This window comes from Sardina pilchardus, chromosome 3 (assembly GCF_963854185.1).
Source record: "Sardina pilchardus chromosome 3, fSarPil1.1, whole genome shotgun sequence".
NCBI classification, from domain to species: domain Eukaryota; kingdom Metazoa; phylum Chordata; class Actinopteri; order Clupeiformes; family Clupeidae; genus Sardina; species Sardina pilchardus.
In genome coordinates, this window is record NC_084996.1 from 34793612 (window position 1) to 34813870 (window position 20259).

The 20259-nt window shown below is 45.4% G+C and overlaps 1 protein-coding gene across 1 annotated transcript; it reads right to left on the reverse strand.

The window, feature by feature from the left end:
• Nucleotides 1–3109: 3109 nt before the first annotated feature.
• Nucleotides 3110–18527, reverse strand: fbxl20 (F-box and leucine-rich repeat protein 20). The gene is made up of 15 exons (XM_062533027.1): nucleotides 18255–18527; nucleotides 14467–14528; nucleotides 13660–13714; nucleotides 13279–13353; nucleotides 12988–13082; nucleotides 12309–12377; nucleotides 12051–12146; nucleotides 11607–11733; nucleotides 10943–11017; nucleotides 8858–8988; nucleotides 8573–8633; nucleotides 8313–8357; nucleotides 7917–7973; nucleotides 7484–7696; nucleotides 3110–6955 (listed from the first exon to the last, which is right to left on the reverse strand). Exons 1-15 carry the CDS (start codon nucleotides 18294–18296, stop codon nucleotides 6848–6850), a joined length of 1311 nt encoding a protein of 436 aa, XP_062389011.1. The 5' UTR covers nucleotides 18297–18527; the 3' UTR covers nucleotides 3110–6847.
• Between the last annotated feature and the right edge of the window lie 1732 nt (nucleotides 18528–20259).

Sequence of the window (20259 nt, forward strand, 5' to 3'; positions counted from 1 at the left end):
GTACTAGGCCTATGTGTAGCCTACTGATTCACACCACACTTGGTCCACCCCCATCCCTACACACAACAATGACAAATATGAATGCAGTGAATAATATCAACGTCACTGAGGAAAGAAACACAAAGTGCACACAGTGTGTGTGTCACAAAGCACTGAGAGCACCTGGCTGCCATGACAAATGCAACCAACTGAGACACCACAGACCAGAGGGAATCACTAGTAAAAGTGTGTGCGTGTGTGTGTGTGTGTGTGTGTGTGTGTGTGTGTGTGTGTGTGTGTGTGTGAAACTCCCATCAGTTGATTGAACGTACTGCAAGAGTGTGTGCTCTGTGCGCATTACATTATTACCAGGTCTGGAGCTGAGCTGCAACCCTCCCAACAACAACAGCACAAATCATTCTTACTAATCCCCATATCCAATGCACTTATTAGCTGCCACAGAAGAGATGGACGGTACAGAGAGACCAAAAAAAACGGCTCCCTTAATTGTCCACTCTTCATTTCTTATACACACACACAGACATCATATGTGGCGTAGACACATAAGGCCCACTACAATCCCATTAGACGTTTGGGTGCCCGGAACAAGTTTGCTGCAACAGATGGCCGGGAGGGAGGTGGCATTTTAGGGTTGATGTAGTTCCAACCTCCAGCCGGCCTGCTCTCATCAACTACACACAGTCATTTCAAACAGCATAATGGACCAAATGGGTTATCCGCCACTAACAAAGAGCAACAGGCAAAATACACCTGGCACGGAGTCCACTCAGCCATCCATCCCTTTCACACCAGCCCAGCTCCCCAGAGCACATCTCACTTGCCTCACCCCCCAAACCAACACACAGCCCACCTATCTAATGGGAAAAAGAACAAAGAATGAGAGAGCGAGAGAGAGATAGAAGCAGACGGAGAGAGAGAGAAACAGGGAGAGGAAAGTTTCCAAATGCCTCCCTGGAGTCTACAAAGGATCTGTCAGCTTTTGATGACATCAAGGTGCCCTGGGAGCGGATATGGTGCTCTGCAGGAGTGCTGTGGTGTGTGTGTGTGTGTGTCTGTGTGTGTGTGTGTGTGTGTGTGTGTGTGTGTGTGTGTGTGTGTGTGTGTGTGTGTGTGTTGCATGCCCCTTAGACTCGTCTTAAATCAAATTATATCATACCAGTGGAGGAACGGGAATACAACCAGTGGAGTCAGTTGAGGTCAGAGAGAACATTGTACAGTGCCCCGCTCTGCTCTGCTCTGCTCTGCTCTGCTCTGAGGAGGAGGGTTGGCGGGAGACAGATGCTGGCCCATGTGCGTCTGTCTCTATGACGCTATCGCCATGGCGCACATTTGCTGGGTGGGCATCCGGAGCTGCTAATTTCGGAGGGGAGGAAAGATCCCTGCCCGGCTTTCATCAACGCGACCCAAATGCATAAATCTGTGGTGCACTGACACTGCGACACATACAACTCCTGGTGTCAAAGCTGTCTGTGCTCACTCACCAAGCTGTTCCTATGGCAACATCTACAACCTTATGCGTCACTGCCATCTTGTGGAGGGACCTTGCACATGACCAGTATCAAAACTGCAGTTATGGAGCAGTGATTTGCAGTTCATTTGCAATGAATGTATTTCATTGCACTCTACTGCAGGAATGCAATATTTTGGACATGGCAATGTAGTTTCTGCAGTATAACTAAATTATAATGAAAATATTTGTAAGGGCAATATAGTAGACATCAATAATGGGTTACAATTTACTTGAAGGTATAAATACATGACACTGTCATTAACATGTCATAAACATGATAAACAAGTCATAAATGTTTATGAAATAAAGCTTCTAACCGTCATTCGGTTTTTGTCATGACAAGTTAGGGCTAGGGTTAGGGTCCATGTGTCATGGCAGTGTCACGTCACTCTTATGCAGATATCTTCAAGTGAAGTGTTACCAAAAATGTATACTTACTACTCTGTAAACTCCCTAGTGAGGAAAGCCTGTAGATAGGACACACTGACAGGCTCACTGTGAACTACAGCTCCTGCCCACTGTCTGGGCTTGAACAAACCATGACTGTGCCTCTGTGAAATCACCAAGAAAACGACTAGGGCACAATGGCATACGTATGATCTAATTGAAACACACCCTGTTTTAACAAGATGAGATGTTTAGGTTCAAGGAAATAGAGAACTAGAGAGACAAGAAACAAGACAACAAAGCAGACAAGATCAGTTTAACCTAAACATGAAACACTGGGGCATAGACATTTGAACACAGTTTAAGGTACTCCTAGAAAGATTCTACAGTCCCAGTTCCTTCCTTGTGCAACTTCAGCTCTAAAAAGTCATACTTACAAAAAAGTAGCCTAGAGGCATTCACTCTTGTTAAAACTGTGGGGTCATTGGTATTCAGCATACAAATGGGACATATTGGCTTGAGATAATTTGCAGCCCGTAAGGTGACTGGAGGGGTTTGATGACTTTGATCCATTGGAGTTTCAATACAGAGTTTATAACTCACCCTCCAGTGTACTGAAACAGAGTTTGGAGAAGCATACAAAAAGACACCTCTTAAATACCAGTGATCTGCTTTAGCTACACCAGACATTTCACCGTTTCAATATCAATTAGAGTTGTGTACACACTCTAGTGCTCTCTCTCTATTTAAGGCATCGTTCCACAAAAAAACTTTACAAGATCTTTTATTTGATCAGTGAAATAAAACACAGGTCTTAATAATATAGTTATATATTTATTCATACATACAGATTCATTTATATCCGTTAATTGTAAAAAAAAGAAAAAGAAAAAGAAAAAGAAAACCAAAAAAAAGAAAAGTAAAAGGAGAAGATTTACAGTAATTATAACAACTACAGTCATTGTCAAAACTGAATTTGCTTTTACCTCCATAGGGTCGTGACTACTCAGGATACACTTCTTCGGCTCACCATAAATGTCCCCACCCACCACCCTCCCTCAAGAACATGCACGCACGCACGCACGCACGCACGCACGCACGCACGCACGCACGCACGCACGCACGCACGCACGCGTCCTTGGCCTAGGTCAGAACATTCAACACCACCAAACTTCTTCAGATGCATCTCATGCCCGCCCACCCCAACCCCCCACAACACAACTCCTCGATCCAAAATGGCCGCTCTCAACATTTACACAAAGAACCAAAACACCAGGTTGCCAGGAGACAGATGGGTCGGAGGTCAGAATAAAAGCTGCTTGGACAAACACAAAATCAGACACCACACCATTTGCAAAATAATATTAAAAACTTAAAAAAAAACAAGAGGGGCGCTGTGTGTGTGAGTGTGTGAACGTGTGTGTTCTCCTCTCTCGGCTTGTGACGGTGTGTGTGTGTGCATTAGTTTGCTTCTATGCTCACGTGTGCATCTTTGCATCAGTATATGACAAGGCAAGCGTGAGAGCCAGCATGTAGTAGGAGCCTGAAAGAAATGAAAGCTTTAGTGTTTCTCTGTTTCTCTGTGTATGTTTGTATGTATGTATGTATGTATGCATGTATCTGTCTGTGTGTGTGTGTGGGTGGGTGTGTATGTGTGTTGTCTGTGTCTGTCTTGGTGTCGACATGTTCGAGGGCATGGGGCTTTAAAAATGGTGTGTGAGTGAAGTTGGGTTTTTTTTTGAGAAAGTGCAATTGTCATGCATTATTTGACATAAAAATCCACATGAGTTTTTTTTAACTGTCCAACAGTTTCCAGAAAGTGTCAAGAGAGTCATCTTGAATAAAGTTGTTTTTTTGTTTGTACATTTCCACAAAACCCGCAAGAGTTCACATCCACCCGGATTCCAACTTGTGTTTTAGTTTTCAGTCCACTGATAAAATCCCACACGCAATCTCACACAGTTGTGAAGCACTAACGGAGGAGCGGGTGGCAAGCACTCCTCTCTGGGGATGATGGAGCTGCAGATGAACCATACAGGGTGTCAGGGTAGACTGAACAAAGACAAACAGGCCGACACACAGACACAGACACTTCAGTTAACCAACTGTAATCCACTGAGAGAGGGGACAACAGACACGACTGACAAAATGAACCCAAAAAAAAACAAACCAACCAATCAACTAAACAACATTAGATCCATGGAAGAGAGGGTGGGGTGGGGCGGGGCGGGGCGGGGCAAACGACCAGGGAGGGAGAGTGGACTGCAGACAAGGCAGCATATCCCAATCTCCCTCTAATGTTTGTGACAGAGTGTGTGTTTCTGTGTGAGTGAGTGAGCTGTTGCGGGAGGGTATGTGTGGGTGCATGAAAGCGACTGGGTCGAGTAGGTTTCACTTTCAGCGCAAGTTCCACCGTGCCACCCCTCCCTCTCCCCCGGTCCAATGAGCTCAGCCAACGTCCTTGCCACTGATTCCAGTTTGCTCCAGTTGGAGAGTCCAGCACTATACTGGGATTTCACAGCGTCCAAAGGGGCTTTGGGAAAAAGAGGAAGGGACTACATGTCACCTCATGCGCAGATACACACACACACACACACACACACACACACACACACACACACACACACACACACACACACACACGCACTCATTCACACACAGACACACACACACACACACACACACACACACACCCCTCTGCCAAATAAGTCCTCTCCTTATGCGGATCGTGGTTGCAAAGTTTCAACGTTCAGAAAAAAAAGAAAGAAAAAAATAGACAAACCTTAATGGAGCAAAACGAAAAGAAACAAAACGATTGTTTTTTTTCCCATGATCAGTTGTTTTTTTCTTCTCTTATGTTTGTATCCATGACCACCATGGTGGATGTCCGATTCTTGTCATAGTTACTCATTCATTATTGATGTATGTGTTTATTTATTTGCTTTTTTTCATCATTATTCTGTTGTAATCATCATGAGTCTTGTTGGTTCGGGTAAAGTCTCCAAAGATCCAAGTGTGAGGATGTGCAAGCTGGTTTTTCTTTTTTTTTTTTTTGCCAGATAAGATCCTCATCTGTGTAGACACACATAAACAAACACATTTCTCTACTCAGATCCAGTGTGTGCAAACGTGCTCCTGTGTGCTTGTGTGTGTGTGTGTGTGTTGATTTGAATGTGTTTGTTTGTGTGTGCCGTCTTGAAGTTCAGTTCAGAGGTCATTTTTGTCCTCCTGCCATCTTGAAAGTTCTTCTCTTTGCCGTCACCTGATTGGCTGGTCGTGGGTGCTTAAGCCCCACCCTCCCAGCGCCTCCGTATATAGGTGTAGATTTTAAAAAACTAAATCCGTAACATCATGCATCTTTTGGCATCTTTTAGCGAGGTCCCTCGTCCAAGTCACAACGCTTTAGAAAAATAGTCAACTTTCTTTCTTCTGAAGAACCACACAGCCTCTGAATATGATGGAGACAGAGAGTGTGAGAGAGCCAAAGAGTCCGAGAGGGGCTGGGGGCATGGAGAGTGCTGCTCTATGTGCAACTGCATGTCTTTTAAACTAGGAATACTATACAGCATGAGAAGGTGGTTAATGTGTGTGTGTGTGTGTGTGTGTGTGTGTGTGTGTGTGTGTGTGTGTGTGTGTGTGTGTGTGCGCGTGCGCATGTGTGTGTGTGTGTGTGCGCATGTGTAGGGATGTGTGCCAGAGTCCAGCGGACTGATGCGTGTCCAGAATGGAGCTGGAAGGACTTTAAGTAACTTGTCGGCTTTAGGGCAGTGTCTTACAGTCACTAGACAAAACACATCCAGAAGAGTAGGTGGAGACTATGTGTGTGTGTGTGTGTGTGTGTGTGTGTGTGTGTCTGTGTGTGTGTGAATCTGGTTGTCTTTGTGAGTAAATTCCTTTTTCTAAATGTATGGATTGGATTTGTAGTGTGTGTGTGTGTGTGTGTGTGTGTGTGTGTGTGTGTGTGTGTGTGTGTGTGTGTGTGTGTGTGTGTAGAATAACAAAGTTAGAAGGCAGTTTAGTCGCTGTAAACGACACCAGGGCTGCGTTCAGGAGGTGAAACCATGTCAACATGAATCCCCCCATCGTCTCTCCATGCATTGCTGTGCAGAGGTAGTGCTCAACTGATTCACAGATGCACACTGGTGCCACTTCGGGAAGTCTGGGGTTGCCTAGAGCTGTGGTTCAGTGGTCTCTTCAGAGTAAGATAAAACCATCGTCATTAAATTTGGGGCTTCCGCTAGGAGCAGGAAGGCCCACAGTAACAGCTGACAGATCAGCATAGACTACCTATCTGTCCACCTACAAGTTCCATAATCACAAAATAATGCTGCCACTCAACAACCTCCATTTTGTTTTTTCTCTAGGAGGGCCTGATTAGGACTGTGCTCATTTGAAAAGAAGCACGCTTCATGCAGACATGGCTGGACTGGGCTTACTCCATGTTAAAGTGGTTGTCTGATTGGGTGGCTGGGTCGCGGTGGCCCGGCCGTGTGCGCGGCTACCCAGCGCAGTGGTATTTGGGTAATCTGATTAGGGTGGATCACGGCCGCTGGGGCTGAGGCGGGCCAAGCCTCCAGGACTCGCCGACCAAGCCCTCAAGGAAGTAGCCACTGATCATGAACGCAGCCCTGGAAGAGCAGGAATGTAGTGGCGTTGCAGTGACCGTGTGTGTGTGTGTGTGTGTGTGTGTGTGTGTACACATGTGTGCACAGAAGGTCTGTATTTACTGTGCAGGTCTGTATTGGTCTGGAGTGTGTGTGTGTGTGTGTGTGTGTGTGTGTGTGTGTGTGTGTGTGTACTGTATATATAAAAGTGGTACTCTCTCTCTTTCTCTCTCTCTCTCTGTCTCGGTCTCTGTTTCGCTCGCAGCAGCTTCTTCAGGGGCGTGGCGCCACGTGCACCTGGGGTCAGGGGTCAGGTAATCCTGGTGCAGTGGTTGTCGTGGTAACATCATAGCAGGATGCAGCAGCGGCAAAATCTCTGACGGCTGCCGCCGACTGATGGAGGCGGAGTCACAGGAGCGAAGTAGGCGTGCACTTTAATATTGGGCAGGTGAGTCTGCAAAAAGAGGGGTGGAGAGAGATTAACACAGAGTGTGTGTGTGTGTGTGTGTCTGTCTGTATGTATGTGTCTGCGCACTTGTGTGTGTATATGTGTGTGTATGTGCATGTGTGTAGACCTTGGCAAAGACATCTGGGGTAGGTGAGGATAATCTGTTGGCAGCTTGAGAGTGTGATGCATCAGTGTGAATCCAGCCAGTTTGAATGCGTACGGCTCTGTGTGTGTGTGTGTGTGTGTGTGTGTGTGTGTGTGTGTGTGTGTGTGTGTGTGCATGATGTCTGCATACATATCTGGCACGGGCATACGTTTTCATCATTTTCACACTCCATACTGCATGATCCGTTGGCAGCCTTTTGGCTCAGAATGCTCCAAGCTGTATCAAGCAGGCCTGTGTATGTGTTTTATTCACACATATGCATGTGTACGTTTAGATACAATATGTATGTGTGTGCATTGTGTAGAGGTGTGTATGTGTGTGTGTGTGTGTGTGTGTGTGTGTGTGTGTGTGTGTGTGCGCACACTCACCCTCAAGCGCTTGATGCCGGCGCGCGTGATCTGTTGGCAGTCGTACAGCTCGATGCGGTCCAGGCTATGGCAGGTCTTCAGGTGCTCCAGCGAGGCGTCTGTGATCAGAGGGCAGTTGTCCAGCTCGATCACCTCCAGGCGGTCGTGGGCGCACGGCCCGCTGCCCAGGTGCCTGATGCCGTCGTCCGTGATCAGCTCACAGTGGGAGAGACTCTGAGGGGCATCATGGGCATCACGCGGGCACACACGGGGTCGGACACACACCGAGCCAGACACATGGAGCACAGCCATTAGTGTGGGGATCAATATCAATACACTGGTCAAAGTAGTAGAGGTTACTCATATCTCCTGAACTCAGATCAGTAACACCCCAAAGATGAAATGCAACCAAGTAGGCTATAATACAAGGGTTAAAGGAGCTGTCCATGCTTACCAGAACCTGAAGACGGGGGCAGTGGATGGACAGCTGTATGAGTGTCCCATCTGTGATCTGAGGGAGCGGGAGGGAGGACAATGAGATGTGACCGAGAGTGAGATGTCAACATGGACTTCCACACCTATTTCACCTGCTAGATTGGCACCTGCTACTTCCTCTATGCTTTTCACTGAGAGGGCTTTCAGCATACTGACAAAGACTTTAATCACTGGGACTGTCATCCATCTTTACTATTAAGGTGTTTTTCGCTTTTTAGGAATCACTGGAGCGGATAAGAATGTGAAGCAGGCTCAGCCTAGTCCAGAAAACGTCTCATTTGCATAACATAGTATAGTATGCGTACATGCTGGGCTATAGGTTGGTTTCCCAGTAGTCTCTTTAAAGTCTGCTTACCTGCACACATTCCTCCAGGTCCATCTTCTCCAGCTCATGACAGTTCTGCAGGGGACAGACATTCACGTTTGACAACACAATTAATCAGCTCATATCACCTGTCTGAGCCTCCATACACCGAAGGCATTTATTCTGCATATAATGCAATGTAGGTGGTATCAAGAGAGAGAGAGAGAGATAGAGAGAGAGAAAGAGAAAGAGAGAGAGAAAGAGAAAGAGAGAGAGAGAGACACACACACACACACTGTGTGTAAACCCACCCGTGCTAGTGTGGTGAAGCCCACATCTGTGAGCTGGGAGCAGCGAGCCACTTCTAGTATTCTGAAGAGGAGAAGGAGAGAAGAACAGAGGGAGACGGAACAAACAAGAACGTCAAAAAGAGGGCATGAGAATAGAAGATGAGAAGCCATTGAGGTTAACAGGTGGAATGAGCTGGGATGTGTGCCGGCTGGAATGGGCTGTGGTGTGTGTGTGTGTGTGTGTGTGTGTGTGTGTGTGGTCAATGTGGGGAGGTCAGTGTGTGTGTGTGTGGGATACTGGTGTACCTGAGGCGTGGGCAGTTCTGTCCCAGTGCGTTGAGGATAGCGTCTGTGATGTTTGCACAGCCAGACACACACAGGGACTGCAAACGGTGACACCCTCGACAAATTGTGATCAGGCCTTCGTCTGTGATCTGCTACTCAAGACAAAGCAACAGGACAGACAGACAGACAGACACAGAAAGAGTGTAAGAGAGGGGGGAGAGAGAGAGCGAGAACAAAAGGGAAGAGGTGGGGAGGGAAAAAAGAAGGGGATTGGGAGGTGTCAGGGAAAAAGGCAACAGATTAATGTGTAGCTCAGCTTGACTTCACACAACATTAACTATGTAGGTTACACAGGGAAGGAGAAAAACAGCTTTCCTTCACATTTTCCTGCCCTGCCTTCTCTCCCAGTCTGCCCCCTCTTTAAACCGTTCCTTTCAGCACCCCCCACCCCACCCCACCCCATCATCACCCCAGCGTCCTCATTGAATAATTATGTGGAGAGTAGGTGTGTGGGGAATGTTTATACATTTTGTCTGTAATTACATTTGAATATTTAAACATCATTAAAGATTTAAATGCAGGTCTTCAAGCAGAGTCTGTGTCAGGTCTTCAGTACACATGTCAGCCTGAAAGTGTCAAAAATAGCTAGACTGGCGATAGAAGCCCTGTGCAATTTGATTAAGACTGCAGTTTGGTGTTTGGGTGCATCTCACTGTGACGAATGGTTGTGGCTGCGATTTAGGAGATCACATCTGCACACTTAACAAAATGCATATTTTAACCTAGTTTTTATTTCTCTATGCAGTCCAACTGTGGGCTTGATGCAGGGAAGAAAAATGGCATATACATACTGTAGGTCTAACCTGCCATGGATAGCAGAATATAAGACTGAAGTTAATGTGATGTTTTAGAAAAGAAATAAGTGTTTCAAAATCACTACACAACTACTGTGGTCTGTGACCTTTTGCAAAGATAAAAAGAAAGAAAGAAATACTATTCTGTGCATCATCTCCATGAAAGCAGCATCACCACGGCAACACTAACGGCCAGATCTTACTCCACATACAAATCAGAAGACGCCAATCATGTATCTGTCCTTCTATTGGTCCATAGAGCCAATCCTAATGGCTGCACTACGTATACATGTCCTGCCCTTGCACCAGATCCTCCTCCTCTTATCACTTAGACCGGTTGGACGCTTTGCTGATGGTAGCTATTCATTGGTGGGTCTGCCATACTGTATCTAGCCGTGTAAGCATTAATCATTCAACCAAGTGTGTGTGACCCAAGCTAACCTTGACCTTTTCTGTTTCCCCCTTTTATTGTGCCCTCGTGTGCTGTAATAACATTGGTGTAAATCAGATCTAGAGCAGCAGGTGAACGTACTGAGGTCACAGGGTCACCAGTGTGTATGGGAGTGTCTGCATTTCATCAGTTCAGACGTCACCGAGAGAGATAACGAGTTTTGAAGACACTTGTTTTCACATCCATTTTCCTTTCAGATTTTTAAACCGAGTCGTGTTCATTCGTAACACTATTAACCCATTATTCAAGGACAATTTAGAAGTCACGTCTGAACTCCATTTTTATGTGATTAATGTCCAATATTTTTGCATGTGTGTTCATGTTTGCATCTGTATAGGGCCAATTTCCAATACATGGATTGAACCTAGTCCTAGTCCTAGTCCAACAGGTAGTTCCCAAACTACCAGTAGCTCCCCACCCGTTTCTAAGTAGCTCTACAAAAGGTTTGAGGATAATGTTCCTAAATCTGGTAACCCAGGCAGTGGAAAACATGTTAAAATTCCCATGAAATCAAATTGAAAGTCTACAAAGAGAGAAGGTAAATGAGTTGAGATGAGTCATGTTCAGCGGTTTTGGGTGAAGATCCATGTGAATACATCTACTAACATAAAAGCTCTCGGCCAACTCCATTTTGTCAAAAGTAACTCTGGGAGGAAAAAGGTTGAGAGTAGTCCTAGACTAAATGCTTTTTCAAAAAGGAAATTCCAACTGAAGTTCTCTTCAAGTCTAGGACAATGCACATATAGGAAACCTGGCCATAGTGTTGAGAACAGCAATTGTGTGTGTGGTGACAGGTCTTACCGAACATGTTTGCAGGTTGAGTGTGACCAGCTCTGGACAGTGAGCTCCGATGTGCTTCAGAGCCTCGTCTTCCAGCTGGACACAACAGGAAAGACAGTGAGAGAGAATATGAACACGGAGGGATACAAAGCACAAACAGACAGCGAGAGAGAGAAAGAAAGAAAGGAAGGAAGAAAGAAAGATCGAAAGAGAGAGAGAGAGAGAGAGAATGTTCAGAATTGTAATTTGCTACAAATCTCCTCAGAGCCAAGTTGCCATTCATATTGCCCCACCCACATGAACTCGATGTATAACACAATCATGACAGCTCGTGGGCCCTAATTTCAAGACAGTGATGATGAGCTAATTCAATCCTCCATGTATCAGATCATTCTCAGAGTGAAACTGGAAAGCCAGCTCATACTCATCTTGCATTCATTAACCGGAGACTAGGCTTGAATTTCAGTCAAAGCATGAAGATAATCATGAGTAATTAATCATAACTCATTTTGGGAAAGACATTACAAATGTTGCCCATTTTAGTACCCTGACATAACAGGCCTGGATTTAGTGCTGCAATACTGAAATGCCAACTGAAAGCAATCATGTGTCTGACTATGTTTCTCTGCTGCTACTGAGATGGTTCCTCAGAGCCGTGCTGTGCTGTGCTGTGCTGTGCTGGTACCTGAGTGCAGCCTTTGAGGAAGAGGCCTTTGAGTCCAGGGCAGCATCGCACCAGCGCCTGTATCCCGTCCTTAGTGACCTGGTCACACCAGGAAATGTTCAACTGCTCCAACTGAGGACATCCCTCACTGTGGTCAGACACAGACATTGATCACTCCATCTCAGAGAGGTACTTAGTACATTTGGGCAGTTTGTGTGTGTGTGTGTGTGTGTGTGTGTGTGTGTGTGTGTGTGTGTGTGTGTGTGTGTGTGTGTGTGTGTGTGTGTGTAACAGTAGGCAGCAGACTGGAATATGCACAGTGCTAATGGCACTGTACTACATGTGGTCAATATGCTGTTTTTTGGTAGCGGAACAGAAGTAACTACGAGACAATGGCCACTAGAGATCCGATATACAGAGAGGGGTGTTAATGGACATGTGTGTTTGTTGCATGGGGAATCTCACCTAAGTGCTTTCAGTGACAGGTTGGTGATTGAGGTACAGGAGGCAAGATCCAGGTGCTTCAGTTTGGGACAGAACTTACTCAGGCTATTACATGTACTGTAGAGAGAGTGAGAGAGAGAGAGAGAGAGAGCAAGAAAGAAAGAGAGCAAGAAGTACAGAAGAGATAGAGAGGAACAAACAGAGAACCACAGTGGTTAAGACAAATGCCATCCCGCCAATCCATTTCCAGGTAGAGCGAATAAAGCACAAATCACACACCTGTCAGTGATCTTGGTGCAGCCATTGAGACTGAGCAGCTCGATGTTTCTGCAATTCTGTGCAAAAGTTCTACAAGTAAAAAGGACACAAGGACTTTAGGTTATGAGAGTAGATGACAATTTTGGCTACACTTCTAGTGCTCAAAGCAACGTTTTCATTCCGCTCCTTGCTTCATGAGTAATTTACTCAGTGGGGACCACGAAAGACCTGAGGAGAGCTGAGGAACTTCAATAACAATGACTAAGGCTTTCCTTTTGAACTCTGTGCCTTCGGTTTGTCTTCTTTTCTGCTGGTTTCTGCCTGTCTGTCTCTCGCTCCCCCAGTCGGTCTCCCATTCTACCCGTCTCTACATCTCACCTGAGTGCACTGTCTCCCATTCTACCTGTCTACATCTCACCCGAGTGCACTGTCTCCCATTCTACCTGTCTACATCTCACCTGTGTACCGTCTCCCATTCTACCTGTCTTAACATCTCACCTGAGTGCACTGTCTCCCATTCTACCTGTCTACATCTCACCTGAGTGCACTGTCTCCCATTCTACCTGTCTACATCTCACCTGAGTGCACTGTCTCCCATTCTACCTGTCTACATCTCACCTGTGTACAGTCTCCCATTCTACCTGTCTTAACATCTCACCTGAGTGCACTGTCTCCCATTCTACCTGTCTTAACATCTCACCTGAGTGCACTGTCTCCGACGCCCAGACACCCTCTGAGACTCAGCTTTCGCAGAAACCCCCCACACCGCTTCGAGATGTTCTCCACCACACGGCCCTGCAACAAATTCACAAGCACAGCCGTCAAGGATGACAAATAACTCATATGAATTATAAGAAAATACTCAGGGCACAGGAAGTAGCACAGCCAGGAGACACTAACAGAAATAATGACCAATTAGAAAAAAGATGTGATTGAGTTATGTGTTTAGAGGAGGTGGTGGTGGTGGTGGGTGGGTGGAGGGTTCTCTGACCTCAATGTCCCTCTGGAAGTCAAAGAGGTCAATGCGCTGCCAGTTACTGCCATCCAGAGCCAACACGTTCCACGACTAACAGAGAGAGAGAGAGAGAGGGAGAGTGTGTACGAGTTCATCATAGGACACGCACACAGTATGACACTCACCACGAGACTGACAAAGATCAACAACACCCTCTCACAGACTCTCTCACAGACCCCCCCCCCCCCCCCCCCCCCACACACACACACTTTAAACACATGAGGTGTTTTATTACAACCATCACAATATGCCCAATACAAACACAAGAAATATAGAACACCAGAAAACTACTGAGCTGATCATCATCCATCGTTACTGGTTTAACACTAGCTGTGGGCTTCCATGCTTTTGACTTACCCGGGAAACTTGTGCACACCGACACAGCGTCACCACATCCAGGAAAGAGAAAATTCTGGAAAACAGACCATAATAGATCAGCATCGCTGGTTTCCATTTACATCCAGAATGGATAGTCAAGGATTCGGAGTAAGTAATTGAGCAGAGACAAAGATGGCCTGTGGTAGTGTGTGCCTGTGTTTGTCTTGAATGTGTGTGCATGTGTGCCCATCAGTGACTGAGTGCTGATGTTGGTGAAACATGGCTGCCATTAGAGGCCTTTTTAGTCAAGTGTAAATCAGGCCCACGCGCCACAGCTAAGGTCCCCGCAGCGTCAGCACCCAGTGTCCCACTCTCTCCATAGTCGAGGCCCAGGCTTGAGTTACGGCCTTCATTTTCTGTTTGCTCAGGGCCTCCAGGCTGCTCTCCTCACAATCAATTTCGGTGTTTTATAAGCTATGGCAGCTACCATCCGGACTACATAATGAACTCCCAAAGAGGTGTGTGTGTGTGTGTGTGTGTGTGTGTGTGTGTGCGTGTGAGTGTGTCTAGAGGTGGGAAAGGATTAAGAGACAGAGAGAGGCATGGTGAGTAGTCAGAAAAGGAGACGCTGCCCCTGGCATGTTCCATTGATCAGGTCACTGTGTCAACTAAATTTGAATCCTTTCTGGACAAAGACAGATAATGTAACAGGTGTGTGCATGTGTGCATGTGTGTGTGTGTGTGTGTGTGTGTGTACAAAAGCAACTGAGTGTGTGAGGAGGTTATGGTGACCTGGGCAAGTGGGCAACCTAAGAAGAAGGTCTCAGTGCACAGGAAGCCACTCACCTAAGCAACAGCTCCTTGGGCAGCTTCTTATTGATCACAGCCTCATCGCTGTTTGAGAACATCTGAGGGGAGATGGAAAACATTGACTCAATCAACACAGTTCAGGCACTGTACAAACCTCGGGCTCACACTGAGCAGTCTGTTGTTCATAGCCAACCATCAAGTGTGTGTGTGTGTGTGTGTGTAATATAAATGGTATTGTTTTCACAAACAGTGATTGATGGCAACAATGTGTCATAGGGTTCACACAGGGTCAACATTAGACCACAATCACAGAGCAGCTGGAGGAGGAAGGAGGGGTGGAGGGAAGAGAGGGAAAGAGAAAATGAGAGGAAGAATGGAGAGACGCGACATGAAGAGAGAGGAAGAATGGAGAGACGCGGCATGAGGACAGAGAGGAAGAATGGAGAGACGCGACATGAGGACAGAGAGGAAGAATGGAGAGACGTGGCATGAGGAGAGAGAGGAAGAATGGAGAGACGCAGCGTGAGGAGAGTGAGTCTGATAAAGATGATGGCATTACAGAAAGGCAGGCAGTGCACTGTGAGGACATGGCTGAACTAGAGGGAGAGGGAGTGTGTGTTTGTGCGTGTGTGTGGTTGGGGGGAGGGTGAAGAGAAAGTGATAAACCATCACTCATTAAAGTCATGGAGAGGTCATTCATGAAGTCCTTTCTTATAGCATTGGAGCTCATGTATGAGAAGGACAGAACATTTTATATGTGATCCATGGAGAAAGACGAGGGGAAGCAGAAAGGCAGACAGGCCGTACAACAAGTTCCCACATGTTATGTATGGAAACTGTATAATTTAATAATACATCTTTGAGTTGATTCACTGCTGTACCCTCTATGTGATTGGTATGTCAAGTATGCAATTGAAATGTTTAATGTAAACATACTGAGCTGTGCAATAAGGCTAAAAACACATCCTTGTACTAAACATGTTAATGAGCCCAGAATCCCTACAAGGTGTAGTATGGTCTAGACGTAGCATGGTTGTAGTATTATCTGAACCAATGTAACTTTGGGGAAACCTTAGTCATGCTACAGGTTCAGTACAGTCCTGACAGACTCTTATACCTCTGACCCCAACACAACTAACATATCTATCTACACAGGTGATGGGTAGAAGGGGGAAGGGGCACCTGACCAAGATGAACCTGAAATGTCCTCAACTGTTCTATTTACATTCAGTTGTGTAGCCCAGTCACCACCCTTAGCTGAATACAGTATGGCAATACACGTCTTCAGTGTCTGAGATCGCTGACACATAAATCTACCAGCACTGCAACCAGCATGTGCTGCATGTGCTACCCATTAGAGGGGAAAGGTCATTGCTAAAAGCAGCATCATAGCAAAGTATGACTTTACTTTTTTCTATAAAGCAGTAACAGTGTTAAATGCAGGGAGGGGGCTTCTCTGTGTGTGCAAACATGACTACATTTTTGCAACAAGTCAGATGATGTCAACTGACTCATTAAACATGTATCTTCAGACAAACACATAGAACCACACAGATACCCTTAAGCAGGTAATGGCACGTCAACACCTTGCAGAATGCAGACATAATATTGACAGGGTGGTTGGCTCAGTGGTGTAGTCTATGATACGCAGGACTAGTAGGCCTATACCCACTTAAAAATAATCACCATCTCAGTATACCCACTTAAAATAGGCAAGGATAGGAATTAAAATGTGGGGTTGATCACAGTATACTACAACTAACTAAAGTACATTACAGTATGCCCACTACAGCTAACTAGACTACACCACTGAGTTGGCTACCACCACAGGCACTTGTGCTGGCTAAGTCCTCAGAGGTAGGCTACCACCCCTGTTTTGTCTACCACATGATCACATGCCTGTCATCCGTCAGATGATTACACAATCCACTGGACATCGGGTCAATAGTACATTAGTCCTCTACAGTGCACCATAGTGGGGCGACAGCGAGGCGCGCGCGCGCACGCACACACGCTCACTCCTTCACATATAAACATAGACCACAGACACCAACACAGCAGCCGTGTTTAACTCGTGAGCCAATACTGGAACTGGACGGTCACTAGATTTCTAATTTGGGGCATTTTTAATGTGCCAATTAACATGCACGGATCGATGCTACTCATCCCAACTCAAAATGTGGGACCTTCGCCAAACCCAATCAGCATCCATTGGTCATGCTCTGTATGCTGTAGGCTATAGATAGCCTATACGAGGTAGACACATAAGGCTTGTGACAAAACCAAGTTTTCATGGCAACAGTTACTTAGGTGTGGATCGCACTGTCAATGCTGCTGGATATTCGTGTTTGGTATGTTGCCTCGCTACGTGCCGGCCGTCCAGACGACCACTGCGTCGGCTTGTCGCGAAGGCATTCCTGCTTAGAACCATAACAACTGTCTCTCAGCCTAGTCCAAATGTTGAAAGCCTAAAGCCCACATTTCGTCAATAACATCATTGTTGTCATAACGGTACGAGTTTTGATGATGCCAAATCGATGCATATAGGTTATAGGCCTACAAGCGTTTGTTGTTGATTCGACATTTTCGTCGACCTCCGTGAAGAACAACATGCATGCAGCTAAACCAATGCAATAAATGACTGGCATGCAAATGAACGATTTCCCCCAGACGAAATTCTATTAACGCCCATTGTTATTGGCTAATAAGGCACTGATCACGTATCAGGCGCAGCTGTCGGGTTCCAGGCCAGAAGGTAGGCTAAGGCCTGGATCTGCGATGCCGTCAGCTGTTGCACCGTTAAAAATAAATAAAACCACGCAAATCCCACGCCGCCTAGCTAGGGATTAAACAACAACCCAGCTCTCAGTGAAGGGTACACATAGCATAGCAATGCCACGATCACAACACACAGCTTCCCCCCCAATCAAAACAGTAAGGAGAGACATTCAGATGCTTAAACGCAATATCGTCCGTATGGTGCCATTCTTCACAAGAGGGTAGCCTACAGCGACGCAAAGTTTTGCCGTGTTCAATAAATGAACCGTCTTCGAAAACACACCCAGAATGTCAACATGGTCTTTAATCACTTTCATGTTACTTTCCTCGTAAATGAACAAATAACCGAAGAAATCATTCGATTCTCTCGTTGAAAAATAAAACAATTGGTAGTTAAAACTGGGGCCGTGTCGTGGGCTACTGGCCGAGTTTGTTGCAGTAGCAGCCGCAGGGCCCTGCAGACGCAGCGGCCATAAGCGCCCACACCAGTCCCATGATTAGACACAACCGCCCCTGTCCCCAAATCCGACAGATTAGCCTATTCAGCGAGAGAAAGAAAGATGCAGCAGGCCCGAATGTTGCAGTCTGGCTATACTAAACAGTGTCAATCCGAAGAAATTTCGTTTCAGATATCTGTACGCTATTGTCTTTGTTTTGATGGCACAAAGAGGACGAAACATTGCCTTTGAACATTTCCTATCCAAGCTCAATGATTACAGATGTCGAATACTAGCCCTATATCACAGCCTATTTGACATCACTATAGCTACTAACTCGTATGTGCACAAAAGCGTTTCTAGCGTTTCATGATACGAAAACAACAGAATAGCCTATTTGACCTAATCCTAAACGCTGACTGCGGAAGCTGACTAAACTCGGTAGCCTAACCCAGTAGCCGTCCATAGCTTACGTAGCTAGGATAATAACAATGCGAGATAATCAAGAAACCCACACAGAAACGCACCAAACGTTGCATATATTTCAACGTTGACGTTTAAATGAACTGTCAATCATTTTCGATTAGTCTGACGATAAAAAATACTCACCTCAAACCGACTCCGCGAGACCCCGTTCACCTCCTTACCCATCGCGAACGGTGGTTTTGCCCGACTCGAGCGGGGAGGATAACGAATCCGTTGTTAAAAGAACAGAAATATGTCGGTGTCCGTGCTTTCCTTGTCAACCCTATCCAAACCGATCATACTACTGTTATGTAGGCAGCCGTGGATGTGTGATTCATTGTTTTTGAGGGTGAAGCTAACGCGCTAGCTTTCTGTAGGCTAGAAGCCGTTGCAGCCCGAACCATAGACAAGTCTGGTTCTTATCTCTCTTCTAGCTGTGTCTCCCCCCTCCTCCGTCCTCCCCCCCTTATCTAAAAGCGCATTTGGCTATTTAGTTATCCGCAATTCCTCTTTAAAATAAATAACCCGCAACAGACAATGTGACCAGACAGGCATAAACTGTAAGAATTTAAACTTTTAATCTACTAAATAAAAAAATATTTCAACTGTGTCATTCGACTGGGATTTTGAAACATTTTGATATTACGTTTTTATAGACTAAACCATAGGCCCAGGTGACACCTTGAACTGTAGGCTATTCTGATTTAAATCGATTTGTTTTTGGAATAACCTACTACATGGCAACTATGAAGCTTAGTCCAAAAATCCACATCGGGCCTAGTAAACATGAGGCCTGTCTAAGCTATCCTAACACACTGACTATAGCCTATGTGTAGGCTATGGATCTGTGTGGCCTGCTGATGAAGGGTAGGCTACCATGTTAATTTAACCAGGCGTCAAAACGTAGCCTGTTAAACGCTGTTTTCCTTAGTTCGAAACAGGCCTTCATCCACTATCATAGGCCTATGTGGTATTCTGTAGCTATTATTCTACATCTTATTTTATTTAATTTTAGTCGAAACGAAGTCTGACAATCTGAGTCCTGCATAGCCTACAGATTGCTCTACTTTTGGAGAATCTAAATGATCACAACATTCGGATGCAAAATAACAACTTTTGTCTCGTTCGCGTGAAACCTGCACTTCCGCCTGCAGTTAACACCGCCTCCAGAGTGTATTTGTCCAATCAAGAGATTGTTATTCTGACGTCATTAAAGCGGGAAAAAGAAGCGTGGTCTACAGATTCGAGATCATTTGATGAATATGCTACAAACTGCCTAATGTGCCTTTTTCATCCAAGGTTAACTTGATTTTGAGACATTGGTAGTCTGTCCGGCTAAACTATTACAACTGTTTTTACAGGACTTACTTTTGTATCAAAGCAATCAAGCTAAATCACGGTCTTATGGGCCTCATACAATGTCCATTCATTTTTTTGAAAGTACAATTATTAATTTACATAATTATTGATAATTCAGGCTGCAGCATTTTGGGCCTTTAGTCTAACCTACTTTGCCGAGTATAAAGTAAAGCAATAAATGAAGCAGTAGTGACAGTGGGGAGCTGCATTGAATGCTGAAATTGCACATATTGATCTTTAACCCTTTCCATAGACAATCAAAATGGTGACTTACGCCATAGGCCTAATTTGTTAACACAATCGGCCTAGTAGTCCTATTAATATCAATGACTAAGTGGCCCCTAACTGTAACTTACTTGCTGACATTTGCTTGGTAGGGTAGGTGGTGATCCTCACTTAGCAGTGAAGGAACAAAATAGACCAGCTGTGTCAAGAAAGAGGTTGGAAGAGTTAATGGCGAAATTAACCTCATAGAATTTTGACTAACACTTTTTGCAGACCAATCTTTTTGAAAGGCCCATAATAGCCTAATATAACTGCAGCTGAGTAAACATGAACATAATTGTCCTACCATGCCGTGCTTCTAATGTACACTTTGACCTGCTATGGAAATCCACTGTATATGACTGCAATGGAGTAACCCACTTATAGCCACAACCATTTTGGATATTAAAAGCCAATTATTAAGCTATAAATAGGGCTACCTGGACTTACATCAGTCAGTCAGATATAAATGAAAATATATTTGCTAGGCTAAAAACAAATGTCAAATGATACATACAATTATTAC